This window comes from Trachemys scripta, chromosome 1, assembly GCF_013100865.1.
Source record: "Trachemys scripta elegans isolate TJP31775 chromosome 1, CAS_Tse_1.0, whole genome shotgun sequence".
NCBI lineage: Eukaryota > Metazoa > Chordata > Testudines > Emydidae > Trachemys > Trachemys scripta.
Window position 1 is genome coordinate 89500736 of NC_048298.1, and position 22796 is coordinate 89523531.

At 46.7% G+C, this 22796-nt stretch overlaps 2 protein-coding genes across 2 annotated transcripts in view; one reads left to right on the forward strand and one right to left on the reverse strand.

Moving 5' to 3' along the window:
- Positions 1-145: 145 nt before the first annotated feature.
- On the reverse strand, positions 146-22094 carry XPNPEP3 (X-prolyl aminopeptidase 3). Its single transcript, XM_034775808.1, has 10 exons — positions 21654-22094; positions 17876-17992; positions 14914-15321; positions 10650-10852; positions 10020-10082; positions 7054-7167; positions 3282-3367; positions 2442-2625; positions 1090-1210; positions 146-408 (listed from the first exon to the last, which is right to left on the reverse strand). The coding sequence occupies exons 1-10, from the start codon at positions 21733-21735 to the stop codon at positions 242-244; spliced, it is 1545 nt and encodes a 514-aa protein (XP_034631699.1). The 5' UTR covers positions 21736-22094; the 3' UTR covers positions 146-241.
- A 296-nt stretch (positions 22095-22390) lies between these two features.
- ST13 (ST13 Hsp70 interacting protein) overlaps positions 22391-22796 on the forward strand; it is a 32707-nt gene continuing 32301 nt past the window's right edge. Inside the window, exon 1 of the mRNA XM_034775821.1 lies at positions 22391-22500. Within this exon, the coding sequence (XP_034631712.1) occupies positions 22391-22500 (110 nt within the window). The remainder of the gene's footprint in view (positions 22501-22796) is intronic.

A 22796-nucleotide genomic window follows, 5' to 3' on the forward strand; every position in this document is an offset into this window, starting at 1 on the left:
ACTAGAACAGACATTAACTATGTAAATAAATGGTTTCTTCACTTTCTAACAGTGATGTTACCTGAGCCATTAGCAATCCAATTCATGTTCTAACTACAGAGTCCCCGCACCAGCAACAACTTCCATCCCAACCCCCCACCTCCCCAACTGACCAGTCACAGAAATATACATCACTGCATGTGTGTGTGGGAGCATGTTTCCTGAGGAACCCAAGGAGGGTGTATAAGGCAGAGGAGAGAGATCACAGGCTGCGGCCACAGATCTGCTCGACATGATAGATCTCCTTGGGGCAGTCTGCAGACAGGATCAGGGGCACGTCGTCTGTCACCACCACATCATCCTCGATGCGCACACCGAGGCCACGTAACCTCTCTGGGGCGGCCATGTCATCCTGGGGGATGTAGATGCCTGAGGGAAAGGAGGGAATAAAACCCCTCAGAAGAGCAGGATGAGACCACAGAATGCTCCCGCCCTTCACTGGCTCACACGGTGATGAGGGCAGGGCTGTGCGCTGAGCAATAGTGGAGGGGGTCAAACCGGAAGAGCTTTGTCAAGGAAAGTTTCTCTCATTCACCTCTGTTTGGGGCAGCTTCTAGGGGAACGGGAGGGAAGAGAGCACTTCCCCGCTGCGTACAGACCTCCGTATATGAATATAAACCCTAACGCTTCCATTCAGCCTTTCTGCATTTCTCGATGTCAGTGCTGCCCATATGAGAAGAGACATTGACAGTGCTCTGGGCAATGGGGGAGAAGGGCAGAGAAAAGAAAGTCAGTGTCAGAGACCAGTTTCTATTTGAGGGCTGCAAATCCAACTGTAACGATCTGAAGGAAAGTGTCCCAGTAGAATGCTTACTTTGTAAAGATTAAGGAACACGCTTTAAGAGCTCACCCTTGCAACTAGCTAGTTCTGGTTATATATTGGGAGGGTAATAATTCACTATGCTTTCCTAGTACAGTATGTGTTTTTAACTCCATTGCAAAGCACCTCAAGCATTTTAGTCTGAATCTGCAGGGAGCTATGTAAAAGTATATTATATCATCAACATTGTGACTTGTTACTGAATCAGGGTTGAAAGTGTGTCCTTTTACCTGGCTCAATGGTTATCACCATGCCCGGCTGGAGTGGGAGCGATCGGGACACGTCTGGTGTGTCATGAACATCCATACCCAGGTAATGGCCCACATGATGCGGGCAGTACTTCCGAACAACCTAGCAGGAAGGAAAACACTGTTACTACAGCCACTGAACCTGGCCCCTGATCCTCCATCCCAACACGGAATCATAGAAATGTAGGACTGGAAGGGCCCTCAATAGGTCACCTAGTCCAGTCCCCTGTACTGAAGCAGGACTAAGTATTTTCTACTCTAGACCATCCCTGACAGGTGTTTGTCTAACCTGTTCTTAAAAACCTCCAGTGACAGAGATTTCACAACCTCCCTTGGTAATTTGCTCCAGTGCTTAGATATCCTTACAGTTAGGAAGGTTTTCTCATGTCTAACCTGAATCTCTCCTGCTTCAATTTAAGGACTTCTTGTCCTGTCCTCAGTGGTTAAACAGAAGAATTCATCACCCTCCTCTTTACAACAACCTTTTACATATTTGAAGACTGTTATCATGAAGAAAAGAGAGGGAGGGTGGGATGAACAGGATGGCTTGTGCTTGTCATAGGGACTGTGCTCATCAGTCTCATGCCCAAAGGATCACTGGGGGCTTTCCTCCATTTCATGTTAACTTGCGAGGGAACTGGGTGCTCATGAAAACGAATGATGATCACTGGCTTGAGCCAAGCCTACAGCAGGCAGCTTCCCTGCTGTCCTCAATAGAGTAGCCAAATCTCTTCACTCCTGGCCTGCACACACCACATACTTCAGTCTTAGGCCCCCCCAAACAGCTCCGCCAATATAGTTCCGCTTTGACCTTCTGCATCCCTTGGATACTCCAGGCCTGGACCACTCTCATCAACAGAGCCTGCCAATTTGCAGCAAACCGTGCAGTGATTTTGTGATGTGGATAAAATGTTCTCTAAGAACTAGGCTTAGAATGCTGCACTTCATCCCTCCCTACAATGCTTAACCCCACTGCACCACCCTAATCTCCTCCCCCACCTAAGGATCTCATTGTAAGAAAGAATCAAAACATCTAATCCCACCTCCCGTTCCCCACCCCACCCCTTTACATTTCTTGAGAACTGCTGATGCAATCCGATCTGGCTGTGCTGCCACCTGCTGAGAGAAACAGGCATAGTCTCCCCTTGCTTCACATTTTTATTGGCCATGTTCCTCTCAAGGCTGTAACAGCATGAGAGAGCCATATACTGAAGTGAGCCCTGAACCCAGGTTCCCAGGGCTTGTGCATGGATTGCAATACAGATTCTCTTTCCTGCAAGGAGACAGGGACCAGATCTGGTTTGGGGATGCCAGGGTGAAGAGAATTACAGTACCTTGAAGAGGTGGTTCTCAGTGCTGCTTTTCTTTAGGATCCCCAGCTCTTTCAGCTTCTGTCCCATAAGGCTCAACATGAGGCTGTAGATGTTCTCCAGGCTCACACCTGGAGAGCAGAGGCTCAGGCAGGACTTCTGGATCTCCAGGACAGCCTGGTACAGCTCTGCTTGGGGATCAGTGAACCTGAAAGCCAGGGGAAAACGAAGGCGGTCACGTCTCAAATGGGAAGTTCCCAGGTCAGGCGCAGTTCTGAGTCAGGCACTCTCCCCGCTGTGGAGAGGGGACTCTTGGTTGGAATCTTTGGCCTGAAGCCGAGCAGGGCAAAGCTGCAGTTTGAAGGGAAGGACGTGAGCAAAGAGACACTGGAACCAACCCAACCATCATAGGGACACTTAATGGAACGTTCCTGACCTGAGACTGGCAGCCACTCACACATGGACTAAACACCTGCTCCCTTACGCCTCACTCACATGCCCAGAGTCAGCCCCTGCACAAGGAAAGGCAAGACCCATCTCTGTAACCTTAGATTTGTTTTGGTAGATGCACTAAGGGGGAAAATCAAAAAATAACAATAACCATGTACTTTCTTACAGTGACTGATAAGGAAAGGCTGAGGAATACAGGTCCTCACCCTGAATGTTTGTTTTATGTAATTTTGGTTACTCTGGGATACCATAGTGATGGGTATACTAAAATACTTACATAGACAGACAATGTATACACACACACACACACTTATGGCTAATCACAGATTAATGTACCTATGCCCACACTCAACCACAATCCTCACGCGCTCTCAGAGGTAACACATGGCACATTTCCATCTGTGGGCATCCTACCTGCCATTGATGGGCCAGGTGCGAGTGATGTCACTTACGTAGCAGGAAGACTCACATCCACCATCCAGTAAGACCATTTCTCCATCCTGGAGAAGAAGAAGAAATATACCATGGCTCAGGCCAGCGGCTAAGCTTCCTGCTTCCTCTGTGAAAGGGTCTCTCTCTCTCTCTCTGTGAGAGGCTGACCCCTAGGACAAGGGGATTTTTTTCTGCAAAGATGGAGTGGAGACTGGACTCCCCTCACAGAAAAGCATTCCAGGTCCCCCATGTTCAGAGAAGCAACTATGGCTGAATTGTTCAGTTACCCTGCCAGGTAGTCTTGAATGGTGCCAATACCTAGAAAGCCTGAACTCCATTCCCCTGAACTATTCCGCACCCGGAAGGAGCCACCTTTATCCAAACAGGCTGGCGTCTGTGGTCATCACTTTACATCAGACTGTCTCCAATTGAGAGATCTCTTTTAACAGGAATTCTGTGATAATAATCAGGACTGAAAGGGTTTTACAGAGGAGATGAGAAAGGATTTGTCCAGTGCCTCTCGTGCATGGGATTCAGAGAGGAAAAGGGACAGTTGAAGAGCTCTAGCCCAGGGAATCATCTTTGTTACAGGATATCAGGAGACTCAACAGGCGTACTCCCTCTCGGACAGGGCAGCGTTTTGGGACTGAAGCCTTAAAACAATTTCTGTTATCTTCACTGCTCTCTCCTGGGACTGGGACTGCCACAGCAGTGCAGAGAGAGATTCTGAGGTGCATCAGGTCATGAGAAGCCGAGACGTTAGGACACATTCACATCCACTTTACCTTCTATTCACTTTAGTCCAATTCAGCCAAATGGTTCCAGTGCTCATCAAATAGCTTTCTGTGTCTCCCACAGAAAGTGACCATGTGCAAGCCCAGGGTCCAAGTATGGAGAAACTGCCATGCCCTCCCCTTTCTTAAACGGGCTGCCAACCATGCAGTCAGTTCTGTAAAAACTTTGGGCCAAATTCTGTATTGACTTACATAAGTGTCATCCCAGTGATTTTAGTGGCATTCCACAGCATGGCAGCCAGCACAGAACTTGGCCCCCGACCACTAATCTCACAGTCAATGGGAGGGTGTAGTTCTCTGTGCACTAAGGGGAAATCCATGAAGCAAAATCTTAGATATTCCTGGTGTTTAGCTGCTATCCCTATAGGTAGATAAATATTATGAACATTTACATTAGTAGTTTGGACTCACTGCTAGTCTGACTTCCATTTGGACTCCATTTTAAACTTCCTGTAAGCAATTGGTTAAATTATTTTAGTTCAATGTGGGATGATCCCCTGCTTGTTTTCTTGGGAATAATAAAATAAACTGAGTAAATGATGGAGAATTTGTTTTGCTGAAGACACTCAAGATCAGGGTTTGAATATCTCATAAATGTCACTGTCAAAGGGTGACACTGGCCCTTTAAGCCCTGCGACTCCTCTGCTGCTTCCCAGTTGGGATTAAGAGAAGGCACCTCAGCCATATCAATAGGGAGAAACTGAGAAGGTGGAAGAGTCAGTCAGGAAAAAAGGCAGTCGAGAGCTGCCTGGGAGGGAGAGTTTGGCAGGTCAGAACAGCCAGAGATCAAGAGGTCCCTGGAGGAAACTGTAGGAGGTTCCTGGGGGAAGGCTGAAGGTAGAAGAGCAGCAAGAAAGGTTTGCTGGCTGACCTCCCCAAGCTAGAGATCCAGGGTCACAGGGCTGAAGGCTGGAAAGCAGCAGAGGGAGTTGTCTGCTGACTTCTAACCTGGAGAGAAGGAGGAGAGGGCCAGAGACAACAGAAGGCTGGGGAGCACTGGTGGGCTCACCCACAAATGTCTTCACACTGAACAGCTGGAACCAGGGGAAGTCAGGGATGTTCCTCTGGTAAGGATGAACTCCTAGCAGAGAGGGTGTGGGAATTCCCACTGGGAAACATGGGTGGCCGTCTTGGTAAAAGGACAGGAGAGGATTGAAAAAGAGCTTAGGATTTGAAGAACGATATACACTCTGTGTGAGAAATGGATGATGTTTTGGGTCTTTTGTTTTGGACTATTTGCACTATTTTGTTATAAGCCATCCCCAAGGAGGAGGAATATGAGGCGAGAGATTCATGACAGAGTTATTGGGGATTCTGAAGGAAGGGAAACTGAGGCAGGTGCACCTGTTTGGCTGCTGGAGGATGCTCCAGGCAGGGCCACCCTCTGACAGTCTCACTATGCCAAACATCCTGTTCCTGTAGCGACTGAGACAGTGACGACACTACTTAATTATTCTGTGAAGTAACTCCAAGACATTATGAAGAGAACCTAGCCGTCTGAGACGATAGGATCTTTTAATGGACTCAATTTTCATTCTATGGGAAGGGAAGTTTCTCTGGAACAAGAGGTCACTGTGGAGTCTAACTTGGGAGCAGCCACCCACACTTTAACATTATCAGTAGAAATTTTTTAGTTCATCGGAATTGGTGGGAATGGCATGCTTTGCACGGGTGGTTGCCAAGGTGTTAACAATGCTACCTGACACAGTGACCACCTTCTTCCTCCATTTTAAGGGGGAGCCTTCTCCAAAAGTGTAGGTGAAATGGGGGGCTTAATTCTAGAGTGATTCAATCACATTTCCACATAGGAAATTCAAGTCCTCTAGAAGGAAGTGTCAAGAGGAGTTAGGCTTTTCCTTGGGGATGTCTTCCAAACTAGACACATTGTCATGCTAGTTGGCAGAAAGGTTCTTCTCAGAGGAAAAGCAAAGCAAAGGTCTTGTTAATGATTGTATCCTCATGATAATCAGTTCCTCATAAAACTAATAAAAGTGCTCTGAACTGACTTTATCAGAAGCAGTCTGAGTTATGCTCGCAAGCCTGACCTTGACCGGAATGTAACAATAGAAGCCTTTTTTGCCACAGTGACTGGTCTTATCCTGGATGCATGTGTGTGAGAAGAATATTTCAAGGACCCAACTAGCACTCTCTCCAACAAAAGATTAAGCCAGGAAGGAAGCTCATGCCTACATAAATGAGGAGGCAAGATAACAGGCTCTACTGAAAAGTGAGTCCTAGATATAGTATAATAATGTAGTAACCTCCTCCAGAGACTTGCATGAAGCTAAGACTATTTTGTCAGAATTGCTGGAGAAGGAGTCAATGGTTTGGAGTCCGGAAAACAAGGCAGATAGATTCACCAACAACAAGTTAAAAAGACCCCAAAACATTTCCCTCTCCCTTCTCAGCCACACTACATGGATTTAATTGGACTTCTTTCTGTCATAAAAGAGCAGAAATTTGCTGCTGCAGCTTACTGTGCACCAAAGTAAAGCAAGACCAAAGAATTCAGGTGAGAGAGGAGGGGCCCTAGCATCCTTGTTACCACAACTTTGTCTTCAGTGTGACTGGTGCTACTCTCTCACTTTTACAATGTCAGAAACCCACCCAGCATTCTAGACTGCTGCACAGGAACTACAGAAATGCAGGATAGAGGAGCAGATTTGCAATCTTATGAGAGAAGCTCAGCATTCTTCAGAAAATATAGCAATGGGTGCATTAAAAGGTAAGGATGGATTTGAAGTTGGCCTTACTGCCAACAACAGATAACTATATTAGGTTCCCATCTCCCATTGCTGTGTAAATATTCTTTCATTCCACCCAATTTGTTTCAGCACTTCTTGTCACAACAGAGGCACTGAGGGTACAGGTGAGCCTGGTGTAACCAGTGGTCAGGGGCTGGTAAATGGACACAATATCAGTACACTGGAGTTTAAACACATGGAAAGCATTTGATTTACCTTGATAAGCTGGTTGTTTTTTATATAGTGCAAGGTGTTGGACCTGTTGCCACCAGCGACCACAGGTGGGTAAGCCAAGATGTCAGCCCCTCGTGCCCGGCATTCAAATTCAAACTGGAACAATCAATTCAGAGAGACGCCCATTAGTTCTGGCACAGTAAGCAACTGTGCTGGGCAACCATAGCTCCTGCCCCCACAGCCATTTTCTCTGTCTATGCAGAAGGCAGTAACCCAGAAGAAAATGAAACCGAGAACAGCATTTCCTGAATGAAAACAGCCCAGGGTTCCACAGAACAGCAGAAGATGACGCAGAATAGTTATTTTTCACGGAAGTGTCTGGAACCCAGTGTTTGGTCTCACAGAAGAGCTCTCTGTCTGAGTTCGTAAATGCTACAACAATGATGTTTTAATACATTTTTTGTGGGGTTTTGTGCATTTTTAAAGCATTGCTCTCACTTCCCATACAACTTAGCAAATTTTTGAAGCTCTTCTTTATCTAGCTTTGGGAGGTGTTTTAATTCCAAAATACCAGCTAACTTTTAGATCAATATCTATTTTTGTGACCCTGTCTCAGTACCTGATTAAGAGATTGCCCATCAGAGCAGAAGACATCAGCAGATTCAGACAGGTTATGCCCAACTATTGTGCCACAATGATGAAAGAAATTCCTGCTCCTCACCTTCCTCCAAGCTGAAGTAGATAATAGAGTGAAGCTGAATTAACTAATGTCCTCAGACATAACAGCTATACAAGTACAAAAAGTACCATTACCAAACATCTTTTAAAATTTGCCAAGCTGTGTGGGACAAAATGCTCCACGATACCCACAATATAAATGCTTTGGGTAGAAAATTGTATAGATTATAGTACAGATCTGGGTGGAGGGTGTTTTTTAAAATTGCATCTTAAATGAAATCAGCTTCTCTAGGAGAAGTCTGTACTACTGATCAGCACAGACAGACCCCTCTCAACTCAAGACATCAAAGGCCACATCCTGCTTGTCTTGCTCAACGAGGCAGTCCTGCTAAAATCCCTAAGACTATTTGGATGAGAAAAGTAAGCAGGATTCAGTCCTCAATTTGTAATTTATAGGTATTCTGAAAATCCTTCTGGGAAGCATTTGTTTCAGGGAAAGGTCTAATTTTTTTTGCATGTATGTTAGAGGGTTATTTCAGAGGAGAAGATATTGTAATTTTGCATAGAACTGTGGCAGGCAGTTTGTAATTGTAATTATTTTGGGATTAATTTTGTACATATGTGGAGGAGTAATAAACTAAACTGTAAAAAGATTTAAGATCACATCACTAGTTATTTGGGTATATTCTGGGTTCAAACGCTAGAGAAAAGGCATTACCAGTGGACAAACTGGATATTCACTACATCTTGCAAGGCAGGGGAGAGGTAAATATTCAGAATCCCCCAGGACTGAATCTAGTGTAAAAGCAGAAGTTCATGGAGGTTGGATCTTGACATAGCTGGGTAGCATACAGCCAATATTAATCTCTCCAGACATGCAAAGAGGGAGCTGTACAGGCATAGAAATTTAGTTCTTAGCCGAAACAACAACAGGAAGTACATCAGTGTGGAGAGCAATGAAATCCTAAACAGCAAAGCCTTATACCTCACTGGAAAACTCATTGCTCTCTCCCTCCTTTTCCTACACATTCCTGGCTCTTCTCTGACCTTTCCCCCTTAGTGATACCCTATATTACAATCATTAGGATACAGACTACATCTGACATTCATAGTTAACAATACCTTAAAGAACACTAATGCCTTGTCTCTGTACTATACTGTACTAACCGCATTAGTAGTTCCACATAATTGACAAACGTCATATGGCAGGTATGCATCACTTGCTTTTCATACCTTGCACAAGGAAGGGAGAATGGAAGAGCCTGTGGATCTTCACTAAAGCCTCAGACACAATCCCAGAATTCCCTATTCGTCACACCAACAATTCTCCGCTTAGGCGGACTTTCCTCCAATCTCACATTACTTAGATAAAGTGTATTATGACATTCTCCTCATCATGCACACTCCCAATTCACCTACACCCACGTGCACTGCGAGTTCTCTTCTCTACAGCACATACCACAGGCTCTGGATTCAGCCCCCATTTTTTATTTTGTTTTGTTTCTTTTTTATTTTCTTCTCTCTGTCTTTTCTGTCTCCTTTATTTGTTTATATTTCTTTATTCATTGACTCTTTTTGTCCTTTTTGCTGCTTCCCACACTGACTAGCATCCCACCCCAACTCCCCAGGTGGGAAAGTCACCCCCAGGAATACCCTCTGCTCTGCTACAGCACTTGTTGCACTTTAAAAGGAATGGGATAGGCTGCTGTAGCTTCCGAGACAATTTTTATGAAACGTATGGGAGGTTCTGAAAAATGCATGATCCAGTTTATAGAATGTCCGGCACTTCCTTACGCAAGTATTTTTTAAAGCACCCTTTAGATTTGCAGTAACCCTTCCAGAAGCTACAGCCCCATTCATCTTGCTCTTCTGAAGCACAGGCACCGAAACAAAGAGCCTTTTGAGAAAGATGTGTAACCCACACTGGCAGCGTCAGTCACTTTCTAGTGGTTAGTCCACATAAGAGGTTAAGAGTTTACTACATCTCTCAGCTTAGGGAGTTACTCCTTTAGCTCAATGGGTAAAAAAAATCCAGCTGTTAGTATCAAAGGTCCTGGGTTGAAAGCCCGCTGATTGCCCATGGTACACTTCAAAACGTTCTGCTGTTCTGCTGCTATAATTCAAAGGCGTAGACTTGACAGAGCTGCAGCTGTTGGGGAATATCAGAGGAACCAGAAAAGTTGGGCGAGAAGGGGCTTGGGTTCCACTCACAGCTCTGTACCCCTATCAGCCATCGGCAGCTCTCAGATCCTTTTACTCTTCCTGGAGAAAAACAATACGCAGCCCTCTCTACCTCCCCAGAACCATCCACAGCCCAACAAGGTACTGACCTTAGCATAGAGATATGCTTCATCCACTGGGAATTTGCTGGCAAACATTGTCTCTATAAAAGCCTGTCAAACAACAATATAGATCTTTCATTAGCATGTGATCTGAAGGGGAGGAAAGAGTCTCCTTTGACTTCACTTTCCTTGACAAAAATATTCAAGGTTATGAGGATGTAAAGAAAACTGGACAGTCCCTCTTTCTCACCCTGGTCTGTAATACAGAAACCAGAGGAAAATAGCAAAAGAAGGGGAAAGAATGGCATGAGGAAGCAGGGGAGATGGTGGGAGCACAAAGAAATATCCTTGTTCTGGAGTGGATACCATTTTTAAAGGACATCAAATATGCAAAAACTCTTTGGTTGTCTTGACTGGAATTATGTCAAGGTTGAGCACTCTAGCAGTTCAAGCAGCAGGCCTCATACCCCTTGTGATATGGGGGAGGGAAGTAGAGTATGGTTAACAGAGAGATCAAGAAATTGTGCCTCCATGAAGGGAGATCAGGCAAGACTAAAGTTACCACTCCAGCCCAGCTGAATTTGACCCAGTTTCCTTTTACATGAGCGTACCAGTCCATGCTACCCCACACTCAAGAAATGACTGCCTTTGTTTACTTGATGGGGTCACATCCCATACCTGTGAAGTCACCCTTCCGGCAACCTTCATCCTCTCAATCTCTGCAGGGGATTTGATCAGGCGGAGTTGTTGTACTAGATGATGAATAGCTCGGATGCGGTTTTTGCTTCCAGCTTTGATCTCGGCCAGAGGCTGCAGGTAGTCAGAGTGGAGCTGTGTGTGCACTGGCTTTGCAGAATCATACCAAACCATGTTTGATTCACCTGAGACACACAAAACAGACACAGACTAATATTAAAGATATTTTGAGGTCACTGTATGAGCGAACTCCTCCTAGACTAGAAAAAGTTGAAGATGCGACATGTCATCTGAAAGGTAATTTCCCCTAGATTTGTAATATGGCCTCATACCTGACATATGACCTCAGTGTAACATGATACTAATGATCTCCTTATATCTTAACAGGTTAGTAACATACAAGTAAACAAGTCTATCTGGGTTTTGTAGATTTAATAATAGTTTATGAATTTAAAAGAATACACTCAATAAATAAATAGCCATTTCTATAAATATTAGTTATTTTCCCCATATACATTTCCTCTTCAGAGAGAAAGCTGCACTAGTGGGATACTAGTGGGGGGAAATGTTTCATGACAAAAACATAACCTTGCAAGATTGCATGAGAACTTAGATTCCTGAGCTTAGAAGCCCTGTTTGATCACAACGGAGAACCCATAAGACAAATCCACCTCTTGTTCATGACCAGCTGGGGCAGGGGTCAATAACAATTATGTTTTGGGATGGATTGTTTGGAAATCCTGTCTCCGGCCTTCCACTGAAGTGAAGTTCCTCAGGAAGAATATAATTATCCACATTGAAATCTGCCTAGAACATTGGGATCAGCAGCACCCCTACTCTTGAAATGGGATTTTTTTTAAATGACAATGAGAAGTCAGGACCTCACATTTGCATCTCTACATGTCCAGCAATTCAGCAACCCCTTGATTAATTCCAAAAAAGTACTTACCACCCAGGCACACTAGACAGGATAAAAAATACAAGGGAAATAAACTCTTGTTCTATGGGGGCATAAGGGAAGTTTACAACAATTTTTCTCTTTGTGCAGTTTATTCTATGATAGTCCACTAAGGGGTATCCTGCACCTTCCTCTGCAGCATCTGGTACTGGCCGTTGTCAGGAACTAGACGGAAACAAGTCTAACTCCTGGATTCCATTTTTCTTCTCTTGTTTTTTCAGGTTTTTTTAAACATGTTATACAGTAACTCTGCACTTAACGTCCTCTCGCTTAACATTGTTTCGATCTTACGTCCCTGCTCAATTACAGAACATGTTCCATTTAAAGTTGTGCAATGCTTCGCTATAACATCTGGCTGCCCGCTTTGTCCACAGCTGGCAGCCCCCCTATCAGCTCCCCAACCCTCCCCCACCCCCAGTGCCTCCCGCCCGCTGGCAGACCCCGCAGATCAGCGCCTTTCCCCTCCTCCTGCCCACAATCAGCTGGTTTGCAGCGTTCAGGAGGGAGGGGGAGGAGCGAGGACTCAGTGCGCAGGCTTCCCTCCCTCCCCTGCCTCCCGAACGCTGCAAACCAGCTGATTGTGGGCAGGAGGTCGGGGAGGGAGGGTCGCAAGCCAGCTGATTGCTGCAGGCAGGAGGGAGGGGGGAGGAGCGAGGATGCGCACACCTCCCCCATTCCTCCCCTGCCTCCTGCCCATGGCAATCAGCAGGCTTGTGGCGTTCAGGAGGCAGGGGGAGCCTGCGCACTGTGTCCTCACTCCTCCCCCCTGAACGCTGCAAGCCAGCTGATTGCCATGGGCAGGAGGCAGGGGAGGGAAGGGGGAGGAGCAAGGACATGGCGTGCGGAGTAAAGGGAGAGGAGGCAGGGGGGAAGAAGAGGCAGGTTAAGGGTGGGGGTTTGGGAGAAGGGGTGGCATGGGCAGGCAGAGGGTTGAGCCCCCTCCCTTGGTGCTTGCAGAGTAGGGGAAGCTGCCACTGCGCACCATGCTTCTCCTAGCCTACAGAACCTTCAGCCTCCTTACCTGCCTCATTGTCTCCAGCGCTAGTGGGCTGTGCCTGTGCGGGGTAAGGCGGAGGCACCTCCCAACTATAGTACTGTACGGCAAAAAAAATTTCCCTGGAACTTAACTCTCCCTCCCCCATTTACATTCATTCCTATGGGGAAATTGGATTCGCTTAACATCGTTTCACTTAAAGTCGCACATTTTTCAGGAACACAACTACAACGTTAAGTGAGGAGTTACTGTATACAGAGAAAAAGAAAGAGGAGAGGTTAAGATAGGGGTGGAACACCCCTTATCTTCAACAAAACATTTCTATGGAGACCCCAGAAAACACTAACAAAAAACATTTGCTTAACAGAGATAGTCATCTAATACAGGGGTTTTCAACCTTTTTCTTTCTGAGACCCACCCTCAACATGCTATAAAAAAGCCAGGGCCCAGCGGAGAGGACTTGGGGCTCCAGGCCAGGGGTAGGACCATTGGGCATAGGCATAGTTTGACCTCTATTTTGGAGGGGCAAGGGCTGGTGGGGCTTGGGCCATCTCCACATAGCAGGGTCCATGGAGGAAGCGCCACCTCCACTTCCTGACTCACCTCAGCAGGCCAGCCACCTGTCTGGGATGTGGAGGGGACGCAACCAAAAATATAACTCAAAGGGGGAACTCAGCTCAAAGTCTGAAAACCGCTCAGGGTTCAGGCAGGCGGTAGTTCAGAGTGCAGGCAGGGGGCAGCCAGGGGCTGTGTACGGACAGGGGGTAGCTAAGGGTGCAGGTACGGGGTAGCTGGGGCTATATGTGGGTAGGAGAGTAGCTCAGATTGCTGAGAGAGAGGTAGCTGTGTATGGGTGGGGCGGTAGCTCAGGGTGCAGACAGGCGGTAGCTAGGGGCTGTGTGCAGGCAGGGTGGTAGCTCAGGGTGCAGGGACAAGGATAGCTAGGGGCTGTGTGCCAGGAAGGTTCTCCCTGCGTTAGCTGCTCCCCCTGCAGTGGCTGCTCCCTGAGGCTCTGCTGGCCCCAGAGCTGCGTTCCCAGACCTGGGCGGCTCTTACCAGCTGCATGAGCAGACAAAGAGGGCTGGGAGCTGAGGAGCAGCTGCAACCCCAGGCACCAGCAGCAGACGGGGAAATGCCACAGCTGCCCGCTCCATGCCACCACCAGCTAAAGAGCAGCTGCCCCACACTGCCTGGCTCCAGCTTCCCGCCAACTACCTGGCCAGAGGGCAGGGCCTGAGGAGGTAGTGTGGGGGGAAGGGAGGGTGCTGCCCCCAGACTGCCCCACTCTGGGTAAGGCACTGCAGTTTGGGAGGGCAACAACCTTGTGCCCTCCCAACTCTGCCCATGGGCTCAGGGCTTTTGCTACATTGGGGCTTCAGCCTCACTGCTCCCAGATTCAGCCAAGGGGGGAGGGAGGAAGAGAGCTTAGGGCTTCAGCCCTGGGGTGAGGCTCCCAACTATAACCCCACCACTCCTGGCTTCAGGCCCGGGGGGGGTGGCACGAGGGATCAGGGCACTGAGTTTCTGCCATGGGGCCCCGCAGTCCCCCTGAAAGGGTTCACGGACTGCCAGGGGGCCACGGACCCCCAGTTGAGAACCAATGCTCTAATAAAGGTGGAGCAGAATTGTACTTAATATATTTGGGCACATTAAATCAGGAGATTGTCTAATAAGAGTGATCTTTTATAAGCTTCACTGTGTAATAGAATCTGGCATGATGCAGCAAATATACCACACACAATCCAGGAAATGAAGAGTTGTGAAGATGGATTTGTGTATCACCACATATGGTTTTTAAAGTGAATTTAATGCAGGTGAAGATGCTGGGCTGAGAGCCTTTAGAGACTGGAGTCCTCTAGTAAAAGACCAATACAGCATGGGCAGCAGCAGTGCAAGAATCCCACAGGCAACATCTGTGCTAACGTACTGCCCCGTAACATGGAAGGGCCATATTAAGGGGAGAGGAGGAAGGTCAGTCTCTGTGGCCCAATGATTACTTAATTTCTCATGACACTGACAACAAAGGACCAATTAGTGCCACTTGTGTGTTCAGTGATATCAGTTCAGTAGTACCTGGATACAGACCACTAACCCACAAGCCATTAAAGAGCCACATACACAGGTTTTTTTCTATCACCACCGAACTGGGGCCAGATTACAACCAGTAGCTTAGACGAGAAAAATCTCTTCCCATTCCCAGTGTCATGTGCCTCCCATTATGGGGTCTGGTTGGAACCAGTGACAGAGAACGTGGTCCCTATAACCTGGGTTCCACCTCATCTCGTTTCCATTACCTTTCAGTTTGGTCACCAGGTGTCTAATCTCCTCTAGGGGGTAAGCTTCATCCACTCCTGTCAAAGCTACTGCCCCATCGGTGCCTGATCGTGGCCCATCCCACAGCTCTCGGCTTGGATCTCGCCGTGGCACAAAGAGCATGGCCTTGTGGGATGGCAGTGCCTTTCCAGGCAAGCTCTGCAGCACCAGGATGCTGTCAGGCTCCTGGAAGCCACACAGGTACAGGAAGTTGGTGTCCTGGTGGAAGGTGTATGGGATGTCGTTGCTCATGTAGTAAGTGGGGTTGGATAGCAGAATCACTGTGTGGTCCACCGCACCCCACTCTTGCGCCTCTTTCTTGATCAAAGTCATCAGCTTGTGTCGGCGTAGATCATATTCCACCTGTGACAATCCCGGTGTTACCTCCCCTATGAATGAAAAACAAAATGGATGAAGTAACATTCTGATCTCATAATCACCTTCTCCCCCTCCTGCTCAAGGCTCTCCTTAAAACTCCATGCTATCTCGCTAACCTCATACCTCCCACTCCACTGCTCTCCCATTCCTCTGATCGTTCTGACCTCAGAACCCACTTTCCACTACTCTCCATCCTGCCTCTTTGATCTCAGATATCCACATCCTTGGTTCACTCTGTTCCTACACTGTGCAGGGAAAAAAGACTGTTTTAAACCAATTAACTTTACTGCCCTAAAACTTCTGGGCAAAGATTTTGATCAAGCAACCTTAGACAAAAACCCAAAGCATTCTGGGAGCAAACTGAAGCCAGACAACAACTACTGGGCAGGGGAGGGGGAAAAGTGGTGGCAAAACAAGCTAAACTTTAACCCTGTTGGAAACCATCAGCTTTTATGGCATCTAGACATTGAACAGAATACTGTGGTGCTAAGTCTAGTGTTAATTTCATCAGATAAGGTTGTATTTCGACAGACATTCTGGTGCCATGTCAAGTCATATATTAGTTAGTTCTAAAGTGTAAAAGGCAAAGTCAGTTTTATAGGTACCACATCAGATCAATCAGAGACAGAGAGATTGTCCTTGAATATTTAACCAATCAAGGGGCTCAATTTAGAAACAAGCCAAGCCTTCCAGGATGATGTCAGAGTATTTGACTGAGCAAAGAAAACTCCTCCATAAAAGACCTAATTTATCCCAATGATTAATAAGGTGGGATCTGTTGAACATGAAAAGGAGCTACACTTCTAATGATCAACGATACAAATTCTCTCTTGGAACTTCACGTTACCATCCTTCACTAGCAAAGAATAAGAAGTACTGTACACAGAACAAGAGACTGTCACTGAAACCTGAAACCAGAGGGAGGACACAAGAACAGCCTAAGTATTTTAAAAATACCGGAGATTAGTTTAACTATGATTTCAACTAACAGAATGCAAGTCTTAAAGGGTATTTTGGCTAATGTCCTTCCTATTTTGAGATATATATATTTTTCATATTCTAATGTCTATTTTCATACTTCTTTTCCTGTTTGCTATACTATGGAATAATGGCTCAATGATTAAAATTGCAACTCGTTGTGAGGTATTAGCTCACTCGGCAGCCTCCTTCAACAACTGCTTTCTAAAAAAAATTTGCATTTGTGGTTTCTAGCCAGAGGAGAATTTGGGGGAACTAATTTTTCCTGAGGAAATGGACTTTGAAAAATTAGTGTTTCACTTTAATTAAATTCTAACTTTTAGAAAAAATAAAAACATATCTTAAAACCTGTTTGGTCTAAGAAACTTCATATTTGTTTTATTCTATAGCCCTAGAAGAGGCAACGTGCACAGATCTATATATTTTATGGTCAGATACTGAATTCTGGAGTTATCCACTATGGAATTTTGAAATTCTGAATGCTCTATCTCATTCCAATGGGCTTCATACATGTCACTGCAAATCTGGTGATGTTTAAAAGTTGTTTGTAGTGGCTAATGCAATGTGGGAGTTCCACTGGCATTACAGCTGTGCCAACGGAGTTTGTAAACTCCTTTAGCCTTAACTATTCATTTTTAGGCTTTCAGAATGACTGCAAATGATCAATTATTATTTTAAATAAATCAGTACCCATTTACAATCCTAGCTGTTTTAATAAGTTTTGTGCATTCTTAACTATTCGATAAACTTAGTTTTTCCCAATACCAGCCTTGATTATGTGGGAACTGTTAACCAATAACAGAATTCTTAGCTTTATACAGCATCTCTTTTCTAGATTATAATAAATTAAAAATATATTTTTACTCTTATAAATCTGCTTAATGCCTTACTTTTTGCCATATTCACTTTCACTGATCTCCAGCACACCTTTCTGATCTCACAATGGTGCACCAACTTAATCTGCTCTCCTGTTCCCTACTGTACCTCTCTAATTTTAGAGTCACCTATGCCGGTGTCTTCCTTTCTTCCTTCTACACATCCCTCCATAGTTGGGGGAAAGGAGGAAAGTGCTCTTTAAACCTGTGCTGTCCTGTTTATCTGGAATTCTGCTTCCCAACCCCTTCTTCTGAGCCACATCCCCTCTTTAAATCTCACCTCTTAAAACCTTCCTTTTCTCTTTGATTCACGGAGTATTGTCTATGAAACATTTCTGTGATACGGAGTGTGAAAAGGACTCTAAAAATGAATTAGATTATATTGGCAGGATAGCCAGCTAAGGAAGTGTCACTGACAGAAAAGGTCTATAGTACTTGTGTCTGTGGCAAGAGGAAGATTGCATCGGAAAGGAAAATAAATCTGGAATGTGTCAATCTATGGATTAGGGTATAGGAACCTAGCCTCTCTCTAGAATCAGATGGTGTCTCAGAACAAGAGAATTCCACAAGGAATAAAATTACTGGAATAAAGTAAATATAAATGATAGCCAAGCTACAGACCCCTTTATATGATGCAGACAACTAAGATACTTCCTCAGGGAAACATATGATGGGTGCCACTAGTTAACTACCAATGGCTCAGGATCCTTACCTGGTTTGAGAAGGTGTGGATGTGTGAAGGAGCTGGGCTGGCCCAGGTACCGGTTTGGAATCTTCCTCTGCTGGGCAGGCTGGATGGAAAATCTCCGAAGGAAACAGGACTTGCAGCCTAAAGAAAAAGAAATGCACGGTATGAAGATGAAAGACCTTTCCAGGTATCATACAGCAAATTTATATACCCTCTAAAGATCTCACTCTTAGCACTGTTCATCCCACTTTTCTTGCAATGATAACTCTCCTTAACACTTTTCAACTTGTTGCTCGCATAGTTGACTATAAAACCATTAAAATACAAACTCAAATAATGATTGATTTACAGATGAAATAAATATAGCAAAGTTATAAGCTTGGACTAGAATGAATAAATTACGTAAAGTTAAAGTACATTGGAATTGACAAACCAGTGACTGCATGCTTGAAAGAGGAGAGTTGTGCTGGTTTGTGTGTGATTAATCTCCTCTATCTGTGCATGATGGGCATGCAGGAAAAATGAAATGTTTAATTTACCCACAAAAAAAGAGATTGCACAGCACTGTCAACCAACCTCCCCCATCATCCTGCCAATATGCTTTGATCATGTCCTCAAAGGCCCACCTTATGAGGGAAAGGGTAGTTCAGTTTTTATGGCCTTTGCAATCAATCTTTGTACTGAGACTGCCAACAAAAGGGCCAGTGAGTGTGATCGTGATAGATGTATTCATATGGAGGCTGCCTCAGAGTCTCCAGTTAGTACTTAACTAAGTTATTTACTATCATCCTAAACTGAACTGGAACTAGTCATTCAGAAGTGAAAGTCTCCATAGCCTATTCCCAATCCCAAGAGCCAGTCACACTGGCAAAACAGACAACTACAATAAGAACTAGCAGTGTGCAGAGAGGTTGGGGAACTGCATAGGAAGAGAGAAACAAGAACATGATAACTTTAATATCATTGAATATCCCTCGTCATCGATTTATCCTCAAAACAACTTTCTAGATTTGGATTTTTAATTATTATTTTAGCAAGTCTGTATCACAGTCTTTCACTACTGGATAACTACTGTGGTGCCTGGCTACAAGACTGCCAATGCTAGTGGGGACTTAACTAAATAATTGAGCTTCCCAGTCACAGCCACGTCCTGCACCCAGTAACTAGACCCTCTGACCTTAATTCTCCTTTACATCACTCAGGCTTGATCTACACCAGAGTCGATGTAAGGCATCTTACGACGACCTAATTATATCAGTGTCTACACTACAGCCTTGCTCCTGCAGATGTAAGTGCCCTACTACACTGACATCATAACTCCACCTCCACGAGAGACGTAGGTCTTAGTTAGTGTCTACATAGACACTGCAGGTTACTTATATCGACTGTTGGCTGTCATTCTTGTCAATTTTATGGAACAGTGAAATTGACAAGAAAGCCGGGCTGTCACCATGGGGCATGTGGGAGCTCCAGCTAGAGGCCAGTTGCCCCCCAGACTCCCCACTCGCAGCCAGGTTGCATCCTCCCTGCTTCTGACTCCCCTCCCGGCAACTCCCCACAGAGAGCCCGAGAACCACCTGGACTCTGGGTGAATAGCTCTCCACCAGGAGCCTGGGGGGCAGTCAGAATCCTGGCAGCAGGGAGCGGAGAGCCCAGGGGGGAGGGGAGGGCAGGAGCTGAGAGCCGGGGGGAAGGGGAGAGGGGGAAGAGGTTCCTAGCAGGGAGCTGCCTGTGGAGCTGACAGCCCAGGCTCTCAGCCCCCCACACTGCCCCTCTTAAGTCAGGGAAGTGCTTCTGGTGGGGATGTGCACTACTGAGAGAAGGAGGGTAGTGTGGATATGAACCACCGCAGTAATGACTGGTGGTTGTAAGTCAACCTGACATAGGTGGATGTAAGTTTCTAGTGTAGACATGCCCTGAGGCAGTGCCAATTATAAGGTCCTATTATACTGCTAGAGTAGTATTAAGGAACTTGGTTATAGCCTGGTCTACACTTAAAATTTAGGTTCACAAAACTACGGCGCTCAGGGGGTCTGAAAAATCCAGACCCAAGCACCATAGCTATGCTGACCGAATCCCTCATGTAGATGCAGCTAAGTCAACAGAAGAATGCTTCCATCAACCTACCATTGCTCGTGGGGAGGAGGGGGGGGTTCCTACAGCAATGGGATTAACCCCTTCCCTCACCGTAGGCTGTGTCTACACTATCGGGTTATATCATCATAGCTACAGCATTGTAGCTACGCCACTATACTCCCCATAGCATAGATGTGGTTTATGTCTACACTACAGATTCTACCTCAACACAGCTATGCTGGAATAGCCCCCTAGTGCAGTACTGGGTTGTGGCGGCTCTGGTCAGCACTGCCGCCCGGGCCATTAAAAGTTCCGCCAGCAGTGCTGCCTGGCTAAGGCAAGCTAGTCTCGACCTGTTCTGACACTGTGCTGCACCCTGAAAGAAAAGCTTTTGGTTTTTTGATTGGACTTATTCCTCCAGTCCAGGAGTCGGCAACCTTTCAGAAGTGGGGTGATGAGTCTTCCTTTATTCACTCTAATTTAAGGTTTCACGTGCCAGTAATACATTTTAACATTTTTAGAAGGTCTCTTTCTATAAGTCTATAATATATAACTAAACTATTGTTGTATGTAAAGTAAATAAGGTTTTTAAAATGTTTAAGAAACTTTACTTAAAATTACATTAAAATGCAGAGCCCCCCGGACTGGTGGCCAGGACCAGGGCAGTGTGAGTGCCACTGAGAATCAGCTTGCGTGCGGCCTTTGGCACACGTGCCATAGGTTGCCTACCCCTGCTTCAGTCTTTGCAAACTAAATACTGCTTCATTCTGCAAGTGGGAGTACCAGGAAGCAAAACTAACTAGTCTTTCTTCATTCTCCAAGCTAAGCACAAAGGCCCAGATTCTCAAAGGTTTCAATGGGAGTTAGGCTTTGAGGATCTGGACCTAAATGTACATAAATATAAAGCATAAAGGGCGGACACAAAAATTTGACTTTTAAAATCTTTCAATTTTACTAATTTAAAGTTCTATCTTTATCACATTCCTTATCTATGTTACTAAATACCTTTTTCAAAAATATGATTCTTGCCCTGCCAGCAGCCTTTTAGTGCTCGTAATGTGCTTTGACACGTTTTATGCATGTGCTGTATAAGTAAGGCCCAGATCCCTCAAGGAGCTCTGTGCAGCTGCAGGAGTATGCCAAAAACTGATACTTGGTTTTAATTGTCTTCTAAAATGGGAAGTAAAACACATTTTTAAAAAGCTTTCAGCAATACTTGGTTTTGTATTGAAGTGGATATCCTAGCTTTACAAACCTTGTAATTTTCAATGTTGAAAGCAGGAGTGAGGTACATGTATTTTCCTTAACATCAATTTTACCAATAAAAAGGAAACAAATATCTGACTCACATTATTTGTCACAAAAAGGGAATTAACATGTGCATTAATGTCATCTTGAACATCTAGTGATTATTATTTCTATACAGCAGCACAAATATACGGGATCCCTGCCTCACAGACCTTACAGTTAACTGTAGTTAGATTCCCCACAAGGGTCTATTTTACACTTTATCATGACAATCAAATGTGTTGAACTGGGTTATTAAAGATACAGTGGAAAGGCCAAATAGTCTCTGGATCCTTAAATGCATGGAGTAAAAAAGGAGGCGGCAGTGGGAAGAGAGACACAGGCCCTCGAGCGAGGAAGGGGGCACCTCGCAGCAGTGAGTGTCAGGCCCCCAGGAGGGGGGAGAGATTCGCCATTAAAAGGAATTAAAGTCTCTGACCTGATAAACTGCACAAGCCCTTCACAGCCGGGATAAGCCTCTGCGCTGGGAGCCAGAGCATGGCTGCGCCCCCCGCAGGCATCGCGCTACTGCAGGGTGCCTTGTTCTGTACGGAAACCAGCGCCCCGCATCCTCTGCTCTACGGCGGCTGTCATCCCCACCCCCACGCGTGGCAGCGCTCCCAGCCCCCAGCGGCCTCACATACACCACTTGCACATTGCGGGGCCTTCTAAGCCGACTACCCTGGCTGATTACGTCATCTACAAGCGCCCATCCCCTGGCGTGTCCCAAGCCTTAGGTGGCGACACAAACCGCCGCCCGTCTATAAAGGAGGTGCCTCAGGCGAATGCTAGGGGTTGCCCGGCCAACGCCGAGTAGGGTCTTATGTGAATCGAGGAGGCAGCTGATGACGTAACAGAGTGGGGGGGGTGTCGGACTGGCGCGTGGGTCGCGCGGAGGCAGGACGTGTAACGGACAGTCACACGTTCGCCTTCTAGAAGGTTCCGGCAGCCGCGTAGCGGAAGGGCCGAGAGGCGGGGCTTCAGCGGGGGCGGGGGGCTGCGGACCCCGGAGGCGGAGCCGCGGGGCGGGACCGAGGCACTGCCAGGCCTGCGCGCGGGGTAGGGCGGCCGCTGCAGCAGCAGCACGGGGACGGGAGCCCGGAGGCGGAGCTGCGCGGGGAGCGGGACGCGGGGGCTGGGAAGTTCCAGCGCGGCGGTGAGGGGGCCCGGCCGGCCATGGATCCGCGGAAGGTGAGCGAGCTGCGGGCCTTCGTGAAGCTCTGCAAGGAGAACCCGGGCCTGCTGCACAGCGAGGAGCTGCGCTTTCTGCGCGAGTGGGTGGAGAGGTGAGTCGGCGCCGCGTGCCGGGGCGGGGCTCCTCGCGGGGGGGTGTCGCGGGGCTGGCTGGGGGGCAGGGCGCGGCGGTCGGACCCTGGCCCCGGCGCTGCCCGGGTGCGGAGCCGGGTGCGGGGGAGCGCGATCAGCGCGCTGTCCGGGCTGGGTCTGGGTCTGGGGCCGGACCCTCGGCAGTAGCCAGTCTCGGGCGCTGCCCGGCCCATGGCGTAGCCTGGCGTGAGGCGCTGTGCAGGGAGGCATCGCTGCTTCCAGACACGGGGCGCTCAGCTTAGCGCCTAAACCTGGC

Coding starts and splice junctions, on each gene's coding strand:
- XPNPEP3 (XM_034775808.1), bottom strand. CDS start 21,735: ATGCCTGCGGGGGGCGCAGCCATGCTCTGGCTCCCAGCGCAGAGGCTT. Junction 15,322..17,875: donor TCCACACCTTCTCAAACCAG/GTAAGGATCCTG, acceptor TTTCATTCATAG/GGGAGGTAACACCGGGATTG. Junction 7,168..10,019: donor AAGCATATCTCTATGCTAAG/GTCAGTACCTTG, acceptor TGATTGTTCCAG/TTTGAATTTGAATGCCGGGC.